This window comes from Miscanthus floridulus, chromosome 8, assembly GCF_019320115.1.
Source record: "Miscanthus floridulus cultivar M001 chromosome 8, ASM1932011v1, whole genome shotgun sequence".
NCBI lineage: Eukaryota > Viridiplantae > Streptophyta > Magnoliopsida > Poales > Poaceae > Miscanthus > Miscanthus floridulus.
Window position 1 is genome coordinate 14,829,237 of NC_089587.1, and position 18,791 is coordinate 14,848,027.

An 18,791-nucleotide genomic window follows, 5' to 3' on the forward strand; every position below is an offset into this window, starting at 1 on the left:
GTGGTTGAGATGGTAACGACGTAGGTGGTGCCAATAATGATGGTGGAGCACGTGTCGGGGATGAAGATGATTTGGAGGACATGATTCGAGCCCTTGGACCAGAGATTTTACTAAATAGCACAAATGGTCTAGAAAATTTGGAAAGTGTGACAAAAGCATCGAAGGAGACTGTGTATGGTGTTGAAAAGGGTTGTCCAACACATTGGACATTGCTACGTTTTGTGCTTGAGTTGCTCATCCTGAAAGGCTAAGTACGGCTGGTCATACTGTAGTTTCAATGATCTATTGCATCTCCTGTCATGGGTGCTGCCACAACCAAACTCAGTTCCCACCAACACATACCAAGCAAAGAAGGTCATAAGTCCATTGACATTGGGGTTGACAAAATCCATGCATGCCCCAACCACTGTATACTTTTTCGTGGCAAAACGTTCAAGTCACTAGATAAATGTCCCTAGTGTGGGGCCAGCCGGTACAAGAACAATGACCTTTACGGTGGGGACGAAGCCTTCACGGGAAAAAAGAGGAATAAGAAGGGTACAAAAAAGGTGGTACAAGAATCTTAACCTGCAGAGGATACTCCATTAGGCAACGATGCAAAACAGAGAAGAATTCCTGCCTTGGTAATATGGTACCTGCCAGTGACCGATCGCTTGAGACGTATCTTCCTAAACCCTAAAGAAGTCGCACCGGTGATGTATAAGTATCTGCGTCCATAATGTGTAATTCGCAACAAAAATCACTTAAACCTTGATGATGTATTCTCAAAACAACACTTCAATTCCATGTTCTATCTTGAGGCCCATTCATTTCAATATTTTTTTTGCTAATATATCAGAGTATATGGATGCAAAAGCATGATATGAACGTATGTACTTTCCATAGGTGGCCAGGGAGATGAGTGCTCCGCCAAAGTGGCAGCAAGACGCTGAAGGGCCATGCCACGTGGGTAGGTTGGCTGGAGATATCTCGATCCTACGTGGCCCAATGGAGCGCGGGCACACGGATAATGCAGCCAATGGCGGGCGGGTTTTGGATATCCCCATCCCGCTCCGTCTCCGGCCGCTCGCGCTCTTAATAGCAGCCTCAGATTCTGCTCGGCTCTCAAACGCCACTTGTTCTTCTCCCTCTCTGCCTCACCAGGATCAGCGGAAGCAGCAATGGCGATGGCGTCGTCGAGCGGACTGAGGAGCTGCAGCGCCGTGGGCGTGCCCAGCCTGCTGGCGCCGTCGTCCCGGTCCGGCCGCCTGCCGTTCTGCGCCAACGCCACCACCTCCGGCCGCGTCACCATGTCCGCCGAGTGGATGCCCGGCCAGCCCCGCCCTCCCCACCTCGACGGCTCCTCGCCCGGGTAAGCTAGCGGCTGAGTCTCTGACAAACAACGGCGGCGCGCGGCGTGCTCTAATCTGTCTCTGACGATTGCAGGGACTTCGGGTTCGACCCCCTGGGCCTGGCCACCGTGCCGGAGAACTTCGAGCGGTTCAAGGAGTCGGAGGTGTACCACTGCCGGTGGGCCATGCTGGCCGTCCCGGGGATCCTGGTGCCGGAGGCTCTGGGCCTGGGCAACTGGGTGAAGGCGCAGGAGTGGGCGGCCGTCCCCGGCGGGCAGGCGACGTACCTGGGCAACCCGGTGCCGTGGGGCTCGCTGCCGACCATCCTGGTGATCGAGTTCGTGGCCATCGCGTTCGCGGAGCACCAGCGCACCATGGAGAAGGACCCCGAGAAGAAGAAGTACCCCGGCGGCGCCTTCGACCCGCTGGGATTCTCCAAGGACCCCGTCAAGTTCGAGGAGTACAAGCTCAAGGAGATCAAGAACGGCCGCCTCGCCATGCTCGCGTTCGTCGGCTTCTGCGTGCAGCAGTCGGCGTACCCCGGCACCGGCCCGCTGGAGAACCTCGCCACCCACCTCGCCGACCCATGGCACAACAACATCGGCGACATCATCATCCCCAGATCAATCTCCCCTTGAGATGAGATGTTTTGTGTGTGATTGCCTGATTGGTTCATTACTAGGCACTGCCTGCCTGCCTGCAGGAGCTGTACAACGGCGGCGACTTCCCGCGCCGGAAAACCCTTGTAATGTAAAGCTTTTATTATTAAGTAGCGGCTACTCTTGTAGTCTTATATCAAATCTAAACTGGTTTAGCTGAGTCCCATGGTTATTTCTGAGCTTAACCAGGGGAAGTTTATATAGCTTAAAACGGAGAAAATTCATACAGGACCTTTGATAACTACAAAGTATCTGTGTTAATTTCTGCTTTCCGCAAACCTTTTGCATAGAAATAGAAAGTTTGCAGCCGAAGAACAAATATCTGTGTTTAGCAGGTTCAACAGAAACTATTGACTAAGAGTATCTGAATAATAATAATTTTTTTTTGGGATCTGTCTATTTGCAACTCAGGTGATTTGACCCCCTGTGATCACTCAAGCAATTTGAGGGGGCAAATCACACAAATGAAACAAAAACCAAAATTTGTGTGATTGAGAGCCTATGATCACACGAGTAAACCAAATAGGACAAATCACACAAATCGAAACAAAAGCAAAAACTGAGTGAAACAGGAGATTAAATCACACGAATTATACATTCCATCTAAAGACAGACAACAATTGAACTCTACTATAACTACAAAATTAAGCCATCGTAACAAGATACTAAAACCTAAGTAAACTAGAACAAGGAAGCCAATAGTTAGAAGTACCTGAGATTCAAATATAACCAAAGAATCCATCTTATGCTACACCTGAAAAAAAATCCAAAGAACACGACCAAACAAATCAAAATATACAAATTAAAAGATCAAAAAGCAAAAAAATTCTATGCATTGCAAAATAAAAAAAACCTTTCTTTGGTGAACCAAACAAATCAAAACTAAAAAAATATATTCAAAAAGCAAAAAGTTTCTATGAATTGCAAAATAAAAAAATTTACTATAGCATTGATGCAGACAAACATACCACAACAAAAAACAAAATTTAAGGATGAATAAAAAAAACAAGAAGACAATAAGGCATTACCATCAAATTACACCACTTAGTAAAATAACTTACAATGAAAAATGACTGTAAATCTAATAACAGAGCATTGTACCTGGATTCATTTTATCAATTATTATAAAAATCAACTAACTAGGCCACCAAACTAAGTTACCTAGAATACCTTTTACAACATTTATGATGATCAACTAAATCCGCAGGACCAACTACCACATGCCAAATGAAACCTCTCTAATCACTCAAGCAATTTGAGGGAACAAATCACACAAATGAAACCTCCATCTTAGCCTCTGCCTGAACATCTCTAGAACACAAGATCAAAAAAAGAAGAAAACGACAACAAAAATATAGAAACAGGACAAATACTAGCCGGATGTACAACTTCTAATAAAAAACTAAATGAAATACTCATGGACAAAAAAAATAGCACCGGAAATGACTCCATCTCTGTCTCCTCTGCATCTAGCTCGGCCTCGGCATACCAGAAGAACAGAAACAATGATAATACAAAAAGAGTTACATTCAAAGAAAGGCGTAATAAACTTTTTGCACCTAATACTAGTTACATCAATAATACCTAGGAATTACACGTCATTAACAACTGAAAGTGTAGATGAACTCTAGTGTAACTAAAAAATTAATCCATATTAACATGATAATACAAAAATCAAACTGGAAAATGAAATAAACCTGAATGACACAAGACAAGGACTAACGGTACTAACAAGTACTAGATGTAGAAAATATATGTTCAACAAACAAAAAATACAGAAAAAGAGAAATCTGAATCAAGCAATATAACTGAAAAATATACAGAGACAAACATTATTAAACCAAAATGATTGAAAATCAGTATTAACAACAATAAAGAAATTCGCATACAAAAGTAAGACTACATTACCTAAAAGTACAAACAAAAATATGAAGGAGTGTTGTACCGGCATTTGTAGCCCTTACCTAGATCATCACCTCCTGAAGGAGTCCCCACTTTATCTAGGAGGTGGTATAGATCTTCCCTCCTTGAACCCTTCTGGAGGTGAATAGTTCTCGCAAATAGCAAACGCCTTTGTTTGACAAATGAAAAAGGATAGACAAATGTATAAGACCACATACACATTTTCCAACTGAATGAATATGCATCCTTGTTACTCTATAGGGGATAGGCCGCCTGACAAAGATGTCCCAAACATGTTCAACAACTAACAACAATTTCAGAATTCTAAACATAAGTTATGCAAATCACTGAAGGTTGAGAAAGCATATAAGGAGCACGAGTATGGAACTTATTTTGCAAGCTATAAGACTTACCAATGCTTGAGTTCCGGCTACTTTTTGGCTTTGCAAATGTAACTTGTGAGAAGAACAGTTTTAGCTGCATAAAGCCACAGACAGGAATAAAGTGTCCATCAGCATCTCGTCCAAACATTTACAAAAGTTAAGGGGCACAATGTGGAAAGAATAATCTGGATAACATACTCATCAACCACAACTAATGAAGCTTTCATACTAATGATGGAGAATTGTACAATAGCACAACCTCATGAAATCTGATGATACAAAGATCTACTTGCCAACCAAAGTGAACGTTTCCTGGCAGTACAGGAGACTTGTATCTTTACATCAAAATATCTTCGTGACAAATTTTCCACCAACTTTGAGTACATGAGTCATGATAGTCAATGCCTAATTGCAAGGTGGTACATAAATTAGATAGAGAACATAAGCTACCATGACAATTCAAACTGAAGATGATAAAGCTATGCCAGAATTGACATAAAGAGCAAGGAGATCTCCAGAAATTAGGTAAAGAGAGGTGATTATCCAACATAGCTAAATATGAAAATAATATACAAATATTCAAAGAAAGGAAAACAAACAAATAAACAAAAGACAAAAACCCCAAAAAAATTCTATGAATTGCAAAAACCAATTAACTCTAATATATAGCATTGATCAAACAAACAGAACAAATTCAAGATTCTCAGGGCATTGCATGAACCAAAAAAAAGTAAATATAAAAAAATCTATGGAATGCAAAAACCAAAAACTTTTTGAGGGCAGTGAACCAACCAAACATATCAAAGTAAAAAAAATACAAAAAACAGATCTTTTCTATGGATTGCAGAAACAAAAAAAATATGAGGATTGCATCTAACAAACAAATCAAAGTAAGTATACTCAATTTAAATTTTGACAAATACATGTGCCTAATAAACTTTTTTCACTTAGTATAGTTGACCTAGCAATTACACCAATAATACCTAGCACTTACACTAGATTAAACACTGTAGATATAGATGAACTCTAGTGTAAATAAAAATTTAATTCATAGTCCATATAATAGTTAATTTGCTAAAACAAAACAAGATAAAAAAACACAAATAGATAATAAAAAATGTCACGTAGGCAATGTGGTGTACCTGGTGGCACTGGAAGGAAAATGCACCCAGAGAAACCTGCAGCACAACAAACACATACCAATATTTCAGAATAATAGCAAGAGCTACTGTCATTGTCATATTTTCTCTACAACAAGGCAAAGCACATGAGCGAACCCTAACAACAAAAAATACAAGGAATCGAAACAAACAAAACGAGCGAACCTTGCAGCCTGATAGAATCGCCTCTCACTAGTCCAAAATGACACGGCAAAAAAGACGATGCGCAAATGAAACAGCCACACAAACCACAGGGCGACTCCCAATTTTTTAACATGAAAAGAAATTTAACAATTACACAACTCAAGTAATGCTACATGTCCATCCTATTTTCTAAGGTAATGCTACTCAACCGACAATTCAACATTGGTTATCGGTTTATAAATGCACACATTTCACACAATCAAAGTGCTAGTTCTGATTAAACCACAAGCTTGCAAGTACAACAATCAGCTAACACGAGGCAAGAATCACAGTTACTACTAAGTTGTCTACCAATGTTGGTCAAAACTACCAGTCTCAATAAGAGAGCGGGAGTAAGTAACAGATACGTATGAAGACTGGGGACGCCTCCTATGTCTCGTCGTCGTTCCAGAACTTCACCTATCGGAAGAAGATCTGCGCACTGCCCTTGGGCACCTCACCGCGATCTGCACCACCCCCACAAAAGGCCGCACAAAGTTTCCAATAGAATCAGCTCAGGATCGCAACGCCCAGATCGAGCGGCAGGGGACGGGATGGGATCTAGATCTTACAGTCGCAGAAGACGATGTGCTCGCTGCGCTGCGACAGAACATAGAACTGTGAGATCATCCCACCATGCCGCCGCTTCTGCTCCTCGGGGCCGCGCACCCTGGTGAGCAGCACCTTCCTTCGCCTCCGCCTACACACACCAAAAAAACGAAAATAGAACCAAAATGGCGAAAATCAAACCACAATCAGGCCTACGAAAACGGGATCTACAATATCTGATCAAAAAATAGAAGGATAACTCACCGACGACGGCAAATCAGAGAGCCCCTCTGCCTCCGGCTCCGTCTCCGCCTCGATGACACGCAAGAGACGAAATGAAATGGGGGAAAGGAAAAATAAACATATCAAAAGAGGCGTGTTTCCTGAAAAAAAGAGCTAACATGTGGGACCCAAAAGTCAGAGAGAAACGAGGAGGTAGGAGATGGACGGGCGAGGCGACAGGAGACGGCGTAGATCCAACGGCAAAAAAATTCGTGTGACAGGGACAGATGAATCACACGCACTAGTACAGAAACAAGTTGTACTCTCAGTTGGGAAACTCCTTCAGTCCTGGTTTCTCAACCGGGAGCATGAATCTAGGACTAAAGGGCCCCTCCTTTAGTCCCGGTTTCTCGTCCGGGACTAAAGGTCCACCTTTAGTCCCGGTTGGTAATACCAACCGGGGCTAAAGAGGTCTCCTAGCCTGGCCACGTGGGTATTACCAACCGGGACTAAAGGTTTTCTTTTTTTTTTCTTTTTTTGTTTTTATTTTCAATTGATGATTCGTTTTGGTTTTCGAATAGGTTTTCGAATACGCATTCTACGCTGCTAATAATATACGTATTCTACACGCTTATAATATTCAAATATTTTGTACAAACTAAAGTATGAAACTAACGTATATATTACATGCATATACATATAATATGTACGTATGTATGTATATATATATATATATATATATATATATATATTACAAATAAAGCTTGCATTGTATATTTATCATATCCTTGGAATAACAAATTCACTCCATCTGGTTTGGCTTCCATGTTTTGTTCATGTCATTGTAGAACTCGCCGGCGGGGTTTAAGACCAGGTCATTAAGAAATCCTGCTATGGTCTCTTGAATTGCTTTCAGTTGGTCACATCGTGTGACTTTTTCCTTAAACCATAGAGTCTTCAATAAAAGTTAAAAGAAAAGTATTAATATATATATATATATATGTGTGTGTTGGTCACGTGATTACTTATATATATGAGCAATAAAAGAAATTGTGAATATATGAATATATTTATATAACATACTTTGAGGATCTCTTCAGGAGTTCTTTCTTAGTACGCCATGATGAACTTGCAAACATAGTATCCGCAGTAGTTGGTCCCCTGTTCTTGCCTCAGAACCCACTTTTACGAGAAAAAAATCTGGTGAATTGAAAGCATGTCTGGTGATAATTGAATTATATATATAAATGTAGCTAGTGCTTACTTTGTGTGCGATTACATCCAGTGGCACTTTACAATGTTTTATGTGGTGTTCCTCAATAAAACTTTTTCAAACATTGTGCCCAATAAAATAAAAAATTAATTTGGCCTTTAATAATTATTGCAGTTAAGAGATCGGGGTATATATAGTTGCTAGAGAGACCAAATTACCCTTGGATAATATCTATCATGTCTTGGTACTCTGTTTGCTCTTTTCTTAACGAGTCTAAGATGCTCAACCGACTATTGGCCATATCGATGACCATCAATATCCGGTGATTGCTGCATATGTTTTTATACATAAATATGATCGACATTAACTAGAGTCAACATATATATATATATATATATATATATATATATATATATATATATATATATATATATATATATATATGTGGGAGATAGCTTAGCTATTAAGTAAATAATTGAACAAATGTCCATATGATCAATATTAATTATTTAACACTCACTTGAAGTTGTAGGGGAAGAGTATGTCCATGTTTTGTTGGTTCACTAAGAACCTCATGAGATTTTTCTCGAGTTTAGCTTTCTATTCAGGCGGGGGATTAGGGTGTTTGAATACGACATTTGGATCAACAAAACCAACATCATTATCCTTTCTCTTTCTGAGTTCTGTCATCTCATATCTGCATATATAAAAATATGGTGTGTGGATATATAATTTATATATATACATGTAGCTTTATATATATACACTTTAATAGTAGAAAATAATCACACTTACAGACAATAGCAGCTAATGAGACTTTTGTCAAGAGAGTCCAGATGGCATAGTTGGTGTAATTCTAAAAACTCGACATATATAACAGTCATCGCCACGGAAGTAATATTGGTACAGAAACAAAGGTCGTCTCTCCCTGTTCACACACCGCCATGTACCACTTGTTTAGCAGGTACATTTGCGTACCCAGTTCACCTAAGGCCTCAGGGTTGTATAGACTCTTTCCATGTTCAAATTTCTTCCAAGGATCCACTTTCGGAGCAGATGGTCCTTCAGCGAGCACTTAGGCAAGGTCCAAACCAGTATCCTCGTAAAACCGAACCAGGTTCTCAAAATCGACATCTAGTAAGTCTAAGTTTGAACCATATTCATTACGAATGACAAGAGGGGGGACTGATTGTTGCGATTGTTGTCCGAGTTGTGCAACACCTTTCCCTGCTCTAGTCTTTTTCTACACCGCCTCAAATGACTTGGTGAGAGAGCGGTCGTAGTCCGATTTTGGTAGGGTCTTTTGAGACTCTCGCTTTTTCTGGTCCACCTTCTTTCTTAGAAGATCTAGAGTTAGGTAGAAGTACGGTTTCTTCGAGTTCTCCCTCGCTTCTCGTTGCTTTCTTACTTTTTCGAAGAAACTATTCACATCTTTTTGTACTACAGCATTTAATTCCTTTTCACTTTTCTCGTAAGACAGTTTTTGGGGAATAACTGGATTAGAGGAGGCTTTCTTCTTTGCTGGCTGGTGGGCCAACGGCTTCGTTTGTGGGGGCGGACCTCTTAGGAGCTGGCTGCTTCTTGGTCATCAAGGGAGACGGGGCTGCCGTTGGAGACCTCCTTGGAGGTGGCGGCGGTGGCGGCATTGCATAATCATTGCCCGGAGCACTATAATGATCTGGAGATTGAATAATTGAACTTAGGTTGGCGGAGGCCCTGCTGTGTGAGTACAAAAAAAAATAATTAGGTATAAGAAATTGTTATTATTAATCATGCATGTCAATAGAAAATTAGTAAAAAAATTGTTTCGTTCACTTTTGTCCTCACCTATTGTCTGGCAGTTGAGGAAGCGGTGGTGGACTAGAGACCCCGGAAATAATGATGTAGCGCTTGCGCCATAGTATGAATGTCTTCTCTGTTTCTCCTAGAGTCTTCTTCCCATCACCTCCTGGAATGTCAAGAGCCAGATCACTAAAACATTTATTAACTCTATCCATTGAGACGCATCACAAGTTGGGTATAGCAATTTCTTATGATCCTCTAGCATGCGCTCGAACTTGATCTTCTCCTTTTTATTTTTGCATTCTCTTTGTACGTCACGAATGGCCTGACCAAGATCATCAGCGGGCTCATCTTCTGCCCCTACCTCTTCTTCAGCTTCCCCCATTGCAGTATCATTGAAGGCACCATATTCAGCAATAATGTCATCATTGTCCCATTGTTCTTCTTCACATTCTTCCATTACAACCCCGGTTTCTTCGTGCTTCGTCCAACAAATATAGTTTGGCATGAAACCCGACTTCAACAAGTGTGAATGAAGACTTCTTGAGCTAGTATATTCCTTCAAATTCTTACATATGGCACATGGGCAGCACATGAAACCATCGCGTTTGTTTACCTCGGTCACACGTAAGAAAGAATACACGCCCTCAATGAACTCTTGGGAGCGGCGATTAGCATTATACATTCAATGCCGGCTCATCTACATTACATGACATACATACCATATTAAAACCTAGAACACAATTAGTTAATTATATGACATGCATGCCACCACACAAGGTATTAATTTATGAAAGTCTCGCTATAATGTAGACAATCCCAACTACCACTAAAAAAACTAAAGCTAAAATACACTTTAGCAGCATAAGGATTTCGCGACTAATCCCAACTAAAACAGACAGATCATGCGTTTGTTCAATATCTATGGGCTTCTTCCACAGGATCACTACCTCATCAGCCGCCGTAGCCGCCTGTGCAAGAGAGTTTTGCACGTGTTCAACATACTCTTCCTCCTAGTACCGGCCTGAACATCCAGTGCCATTCCACTAAAATTAAAATAAAAAATTAGAACTTTAATCACAATCATCATGAAAATAAGTATAAATTAACCATAATCATCAAATACGACAAAATAACTCACATTGCGATCCGGACACTTGTAGAAGATACGGCCCTTGTTGGGACACTCCTTCCTCACCCGGTACTTCATCACAATCTTCTCCTTACACTTGCCGCATGCAATGAGAGAGAGGTCCGGCCTCAGTCGCTTTGGAACCCGATGAGAGGCCGAGGACCCAGAAGCCGTTGCCATCTACTCTCTATACTCATTTTTAATATAATATAAATTTCTCATTTTATAAACAAATAAAATTAAAAAAACTCTAAAATTCTCTATATCTCTAAACCATGAAGTGTGCTATGCATGCTAGAAATGAAAGCTGAATACTAGTTTTGAATAACTACTTTAACCTTCCTTCATCAAAATATGCAAACTTTAAAGTGATTTTGAGCTTAAATGGCTTACAAATATAAAAAAAATCCACCATAAAAACCACATATATCTAGTCCACAAAATGAGATATGCTACTGATGAAACATGAGAGTATAAAGTTGGTAACCTTTAGAACCGAAGAATCGATGGAGAAATCAAAGAAATCTTATGATTACCGGCGATGAGGAAGAAGAGAGTCCGGCGATGAAGCAAGAACACTGAGTTCGAAGTGGCTCGGGCTCGGGGAGGAAGAATGGGTATGTAGGAGGGGATCTTTAGTCCCAGTTGGAGACAGCAACCGGAACTAAAGGTTCATTTCTAGTCCCGAAAGGAGCCTACAGCCGGGAGTAGACTTTTACTCCCGGTTGGAGGGACCAACCGGGAGTAAAGTTAACCTTTAGTCCCAGTTGGTAGCTCTAACCGGGACTAAAGGTCCCCTGCAGCAAAAGCCTGCCACAGTAGCCGTTGGGCAGGGACCTTTAGTCCCGGTTGGAGCTACCAACTAGGACTAAATATTTCTCTAGTCCCGGGCGCAAAAAATACCGAAACTAAAGCCAAATTTCGAAGTGGATCAAAAGTCGTTTCCCCACCTAGATTGTATTAAAAAACAAGCAATCGTTCGTTACAGAGATAAAAGGTTTCAAGAGCTAAGTTGGGGAAGAGAGGTTTGCGCAGACTAGGAACCAGAGCAGCCGAAGTAAACCTGCCCTCCCAGATGGAGAAGTCATCACAGACGCGGGAGATGACGTTTTGAGCCGACGGGTTTAACTTTAATTCTAATGATAAGGAAATTGGTACCATGTACTCTTCTAGCATGACAGCAATTCCTTCGTTTGCGGCGTCTTACTGACCATTGGGCTAAAACCAATTGTGCAATTCTTCACCAAGCCTAAGAATCACAATTCCTTCGCTGCTACCACAGTAGTCTGTCTCAACATTCCTTTATTACAACAGTCTTTCTTTGCAAGAAGGCATTTCTCAGCTGTTAACCAAGTAGTAGTAGGTAGGTATATGTAATGGTGATATAACCTGGTGACTTTTTTCGTAAGCAGTGGCCTCCCCTCTTGTTTGTACTGGTGTCTGGTGGTAGTGGTACTAGTTGGGTGTTGTTGCTAATCGTGGTTCCCTCTGTTAATTTATCTGGTAGCAGTTTTATTACCATCGGCCCTGTTCAATGGATGGTTTAGTACGCAGTTGGGATGCTATGACAATTGAGGTTGTGCTTTTCAGATACTGCTCCCTCATGGTCATGGATCTGGAATGGCAATGGTGTGTTTTTGGATAGTTCATTGCTATTTGTAGGAGTACATGACATTTTTGCCATACAAATCATGTGCTTACTAGTTGCCTTCCTGGATTCCTTGTGAAATTTATGGTGATAGTCAGTGTTGCGTGCTTGTCATTTTCTTTTGCATGCACTTGTGGCTGTGTAACTTACTCAGGTAGTTCTAGATTCTAATCTTGGATTACATTGCCTGGATTAACTTCCTATCTCTTGCAGCTGTACTGCTTTGTGAAGGCTAGCAGTAATTTTGAGCATCATTTTTATTATACGAAATATAAAGAACGTGTAAGAAGTAAGAAGCATGTGTATATTATGGCCACTGCTTCAGTGATGCTGACTGTGAACCCTTTTTTCTTTGATACCTATTGTAAAATTTCTTGACGTTTACAGTTTTCTCTGCATGGATTTGTTAGGGACACGTGTAGGACAAATGAGTGGGCGGCAAAATCAGGAATTTATCCTGAGCATATAGAAAATCATTATTTTATGTTTTAAAGCCATGTTTGACTGCTGCTTGGGATGGCCAGGCATAGCTTCCAGGCATCCGATTTTAGACATCTGGGTGTCAGGATTGCTGGCTTAGGTCAGGCATGCCTGGTAGGCCATGATCCAAACAACCCCTAGATGCCGCTAAATGCGAGAGCCTAGATGAACAATTGTAATAAGTAAAATTAAACCAATAGCCGAACCAAAAAATAGAAAGCGGAGAAAGAATAAACCAATAACCAAACCAAAATAAATTATACAAATTAGAGAAAGAAAGAGACCAGTAGTAGGTACTCTACAGAACCAACCTATTCTATTCTTGTCACATGGGTTTGCCGTGGCGGTCAATGTATCTTCCCTCCCCACCCCAAGAGCCTTTTGCCTCTTGCCCGCACTTCCCTCGCACCACCTACACTACCGAGCCATGGCATGCAACCAACACCTTCAAAAGCTCCCAATGCGCCCGCATGCACCGCCTCCTTCTATTGACCCCACGCGTGCCCGCCGCAATGCCATCACGGCAACCGCCCTCGTTGTTGCCGTCTTCTTTGCCTTCGTCACCGGGCACGGCGGTCCTGGCCCCAGGTGCTGCGAGCTGCCTCCCCGCAGACCAGTCCTGCTTCACGATCTCGGCCTCTGTCGGTGCGCCCTACTCCTCGCGTCATGATGCTCACTTGCTGCACCACAACCTCCTACATCACCGTCCTCGGCATCAGCTTCGGTTCCCTCCTCGTCATTCTGCTCATCTTGTGCGCCATCCGGTGGTACCTCGTGCGGCGGTCCGCGAGCCGGGGCGCTGCCGAGGCTACCGCCACGGCGGAACTGGAAAAGAAACAGCCCAAGGGACTGGATGCCGACGCCATCGCCGCACTGCCGGAGTTCGTGTTCCAGAAGGAGGATGCCGACGGGGAGGAGGAGCGGGAGGTTGAGTGTGCCGTATGCCTGGGCGCAATGGCGGACGGGGACGCAGCGCGGCGGCTGCCCTCATGCATGCACGTCTTCCACCGGGGCTGCGTCGACGTGTGGCTAAGGGAGCGTTCGACATGCCCGGTCTGCCGCGCCGAGGTGGACGTCACATCGTCTGACGAGGGTTGTGACGGGAAGGACCAAGAAGGCGACCCGTCGCGGGCGTCCACGTCGATGGCGTGGACAGCACAAGAAGAGCCGGTAGACGATGGGGAGAGGGACCTAGAGGCGCAACTGTAGAGTGTATGCCAAGAGGTACATGGTAGGAGTAGCTTTATGTTGTTATTATTATTCTGCTCCTGGTTAGGACAAGTGAATTAGCAATTTTGATGATTTGGCTGCAATTTGTAGGATATAAATGTATACGTAGTGTAGTATTCTACCTACGGAGTATCACATATACCACTGCTGGTAACAATATAAATAAAAAAGAATAGGAGGAAACGCTCAAGGTTTTCGTCTGGTGAAAATAAATAAAAGAGAAAAGAAGGAACACTCAAGGTTTCATGTCCTGACATCAAATTTGGTTGGAGGTAATTGAAAGGAGGGAACGTGAGTTTAGAGGTAGAAGTTTATAATCTTCTATTTGTTTGGTGGGAGTGGGAGTCTTGATGCGAAGATGAATGAGAGTTCACAGGACGAACGCCCACTAAGAGCATCTTCAATAGATTACTTATCCCACATCTTTTAAAAGTCTATATAGGTAATCTTCTATTGTTAGTAATGTAGTTTTTTCTTCTTCTATCCCAACAGATTACCAATACTTTAAAGTGGATAGGGGAGATGGGATGGATCTCTCCTTCACTGAGGGAGAGAGAGAGGGTAGATTTCGAGTAACTACTTAAAACTTTTAGCTATTGAGGATATGATGAGTAATCTATTGGAGCAACACAATATCGTATATTGCATATTTTTACTATTGGGAATGGGTATAAGTAATCTGTTGGAGATGCACTAATCAATTCCCAAGTAGAGGGATAGGAATTGTGCTCTTAATGAAAGATAAATACATCTTCACCGTACATCATGACTTATATCATATAATTTCTCACTTAAAACCCCATACCAAATAGGGGATATGAATTTGAATTGAAACTAAAAGTCATATTCCACCCTTAACTCTCTCCATCAACTTCAACCACTAATTCCCATGCCCCTTCTCATGTAATTGTCAAACACACCCCGAGTGAATTGAAATTGCCCTTAGTGAAATAGACTTTGATATATACATGTTTCTCTAAGATGAGTCGTTAATCAGTGTAACACCCTAAAAATTACATGTTTTTAAAAATAGCTTAAAATGATTTGAATTTGTATTTTGTGCCATGAAATATAGGAAAAATAATATTTTTCATCCTAAGGTTTAGAAACATGGTTGTGCATACATGCTGGTGCATTTGTGTTTTTTTTTGTATGAGTGGTTTTGTCCAAAATTCAAAATAATTTCAAATGCTTTTGAAATGATTTTGAAATAAAAGAAAAGAAAAGAATAAAAAAGAAGAAAACCTCACTCTCCCTCCTTCCCCTTCTGGCCTGCTTTTATTTTTCATGCTCCCGCTCAGGCCCGGTCCAGTAGTGGCCTGCTCCGCTTTTCTCCTCTCGCGGCCTCCTCCCTTCACCGCCGCGGCCCCTTTCCAGCAGACGGCCCAGTCCAGCGCCGAAGCCCAGTTCGTTTCCCTTTTCCTCGGCCTAGCCGCACGCGCAGCAGCCTAGCTAAGCCCGCGTCGCGCCGCTTTCCTCTCTCCCGCCATGTGCCACTGATAGCCGACCCGTGCCTCTACTCGCTGACCGGTGGGACCCGCTTGTCGGTCATCTCCCACCTCTAGCCGTCTCCTTCCTCCCGTCCGCTCGGGACTCCACCCCGCCGCCATGGACTCCACGTCTGCCACGCCTCCTTCCTTTGTCATGCTTTCCAAGCAATCTCCCGGGCCATAAATAGCAGCCGGTCGAGCCGTGCCTTCCTATCCTGAGGTCCAGAGCCGCAGCCACCTCGCCGAGTCACCGCAAAACCCTAGCCACATCTCGTCGTCCGCTGCCGAGCACCGCGCGCTGCCTTTACCCGCTCCGCGCCGCCGAAATCCACCTTGGTGAGTTCGTCGTGCTTCCCTCTTTCTTCCCATGCCATCCCCGGATCTAGCCGTGGCCTCTAGGGTTGGTTTCGTGTTTGTCGACGTGCTCCTCACCGCCGGCCATGTCCACCGCCACGCACAGCGCCGCTCCGACGACCCCCGTTCCCCCATTTGATCTGCACCGCCCGATCTAAGATCAACGGCCTAGATTAGAAGATACCCCTTCGCTGACTTATTTGCTAAAGAGACCCTCTATTTTCTGTAAATCAACCCAGAGTCCATAGCACCATTCCAGAATATGTTTATCTATTTTGAAAGTGTAGTTTCTTTCCAGTAGATTCAAAATACGTTTTCATCTATTTATAATTTTGCCACTAGTTTTCTTTGGGCCATAATTTCTCCGTTTTAACTCTGATTTGATCCGTTCAAGTTGCGTTAAATTCGTAATTGTGTAATCTACATGTTTATACTACTGTTAAATATATTTTCAACTTTTGAAATTTGAGGTTAGATTTAATCTATTATTTTATTAAAGAAAATCTTGTTAAATTCATAACTTCTTCGTTATAGCTCCGATTAGAGTGTTTTTTGCGTCTGTATGTTTGTAGCGAGACGTAGATTTATTTTATAAACTTTTCATCTTGATTTTATGTTTGGTGTACTGTTCTAATTTAGTTCTATTGTTTGCTTCGTGTATGATTGCATGGATACTTGTGTGGTGCTTTATAATCATGTCTAGTCGGTGAGAAGTACGTTGGTGAAATAGAAAAAGTTGGTGATCCAGAACAAGTCTTTTGAAGGTTACAATTCAGTAGAAGAATGATCTGAGTTTTAAGGTAAGTATAGTATGAGATCTTTCTTGTTGTCATATACACCTTTAATCATTTAATTCATACTGCATGTGTCTACCTTGGCAACCGTAGTAAATTTTTCTAGCTACTTGATATCTTGGATTCCTTGTCACCTATGGGGAATTGCATTGGGTAGTATGATGCTAGTGCTCAACTGAAGCCATGATCTTATAGCTTGACTAATGGTATATACAATAAACACTAAAAGATACTTTTTAGCAACATATAATCAGAGGGCTAGAGTACTGGGCTATTTTTATGGTGCTCTAGATTCCTCTTCCTAAGGACTTATCTGTAAGCGAATATCCAGGACTTATAGTAGAACTATGAGGGTTACATGGCTCTAGCTTTAGCTTAGTATGAGAATATTTTCTAGTTTGTTAGTGGTTACCTTTATAACATAAGAATGGCTTGTCGAATCAGGTATAGGACAACCTCTATCCCCTTGTGTATAGGCTACGTGTCATTATGCCATTGGAAAGGGGGTTCCTACATCTGTTTACCGAGTAAATCTAATGGCCCTAACTTGTTAGACAAACCTTTGAAAGGCTTCATAGTGAACCCTGTCGACCTTCCTTGGTAGTGGGTCAAAAGACTGATCACCTCGGGTGAAAGGGTAAATCATGACTCACAGTGAAAGTGTACAACCTCTACAGAGTGTAAAACTGGCATGTCAGCCGTGCTCACGGTCACGAGCGGCCTTGGACCCTTACAGAATAGATGATGAACATTGATGATAATGATGATAAAGATACTCACTAATGATTACTATTTATGCTATTCATTATTCATGTTTACCTGATCATGTATTTATATGGGCTTGTGAATAAACTTGTTACCACCCAAATACTAAAAGATGACTCATTAAAAGCTAATCGCAGTTAAACTAGTATTAGCTATTTGAGCCTCATGAACCCCATGTTATATTTGTTGAGTACGACATATACTTACGCTTGCTTTACTTTTTAAATATTTGAAAAAAAATCCTGGATGGGTACCAGATTGTTAGAGTTTGGAGGAATTAGGCTTGTGATCAACCAGTTAGTTGTCCCTATAGAATTGGAGTCTTCATCCAAAGATCGGAGTTGTCTTTCCGCTATTTGCTGTCTAAGGTTATATCCTTTATACTAAGTACGTTATATATTGAGTATTATCTTTCGATATTACCCTTATTTGTAGCTATATGTGAGATTTAACTTCCTGGGCTCATTTATGGTATGTATCTAATTTTGTTCTTAAAACCGGGTGCTACAATAAGGTGAGAATGATCGTGTTGCTTAAGACCATCTTCAATAGTTTTCAAAACGATCTCTCAATCTATAATTTTTTGTAAGATTAAAAAAACACATCTCCAACAACTCCCAATTCCACTTCCCAATCTTTTGGCAATTGGAAAAATCGACCCAATCGTGCGGATAAATACGCGCGCGTATCCATCGCGCCAATCTAAGATGGAAGGACGTGGGAAAGATTAAGGAGTAGGATAGGGTTCCTAACACAAATGTACAAGAGAGAAAGAAAGTATAAAATTGGTTAGGGTGATTTAGAAATAGTTCGAGATTCTTGATGTAAAATTATCTACTATCTTTTAGGAGTGAGATTTTAGAAACTATTGGAGGAAGCCAACAAATATGCTTATAACTTTTTTTAATCAGTCGAAAAACTCATTAGTTTGCCAAGTGATTTTTTGAAACTATTGGAGATGCCAATCTCCATTAGTTTCAAAAAAATCAATTGTTAATGAGTTTTCCAAGTCGATAAAAAGGCTGGGAATATATTCGTTTACCTTCTCTAAGAGTTTTCAAAATCTCGCTCCCATAATATAGAAGAAGATAATTTTACATCAGGTTTCCTAGACTTTTTTTAAATCACCTTAACTGTGTTTATACTTTCTTTCTCCATTGTTCATTTGCATTTAGAACCATGTCCTACTACTTATTCTTTCCTAGATCCTTCCGCCTCTAGATTGGCTGATGGATTCACGTGCGTATATTTGCGCGTGACTAGGTCGATTTTGTCAAGTATGGAAAGATCAGAGTTAAGATAGGGAGTTGTTGGAGAGCAGTTTTTTCAATCTTGCCAAAAAATAAAGATTATGAGTGAGTTTTGGAAACTCTTGAAGATGTTCTAATGGCGCGGATATATACGTGCGCATTCATCGGCCAATCCAAAAGGTGGAAGGATGTAAGGAAGAATAAGGAGTAAGACAAGATATAAAGGTACAAGAGAGAAGGAAAGTATAAATGTTGTTGGGGTGA

General features: G+C 41.6%; 1 protein-coding gene and 1 pseudogene across 1 annotated transcript; both read left to right on the forward strand.

Annotated features, from left to right (window-relative positions):
• Window positions 1-1,089: 1,089 nt before the first annotated feature.
• On the forward strand, window positions 1,090-2,131 carry LOC136471187 (chlorophyll a-b binding protein 1B-21, chloroplastic). Its single transcript, XM_066468928.1, has 2 exons — window positions 1,090-1,351; window positions 1,426-2,131. The coding sequence occupies exons 1-2, from the start codon at window positions 1,161-1,163 to the stop codon at window positions 1,967-1,969; spliced, it is 735 nt and encodes a 244-aa protein (XP_066325025.1). The 5' UTR covers window positions 1,090-1,160; the 3' UTR covers window positions 1,970-2,131.
• Window positions 2,132-13,116: 10,985 nt separating this feature from the next.
• On the forward strand, window positions 13,117-13,853 carry LOC136468612 (RING-H2 finger protein ATL39-like; annotated as a pseudogene).
• The last annotated feature ends 4,938 nt before the right edge of the window (window positions 13,854-18,791 follow it).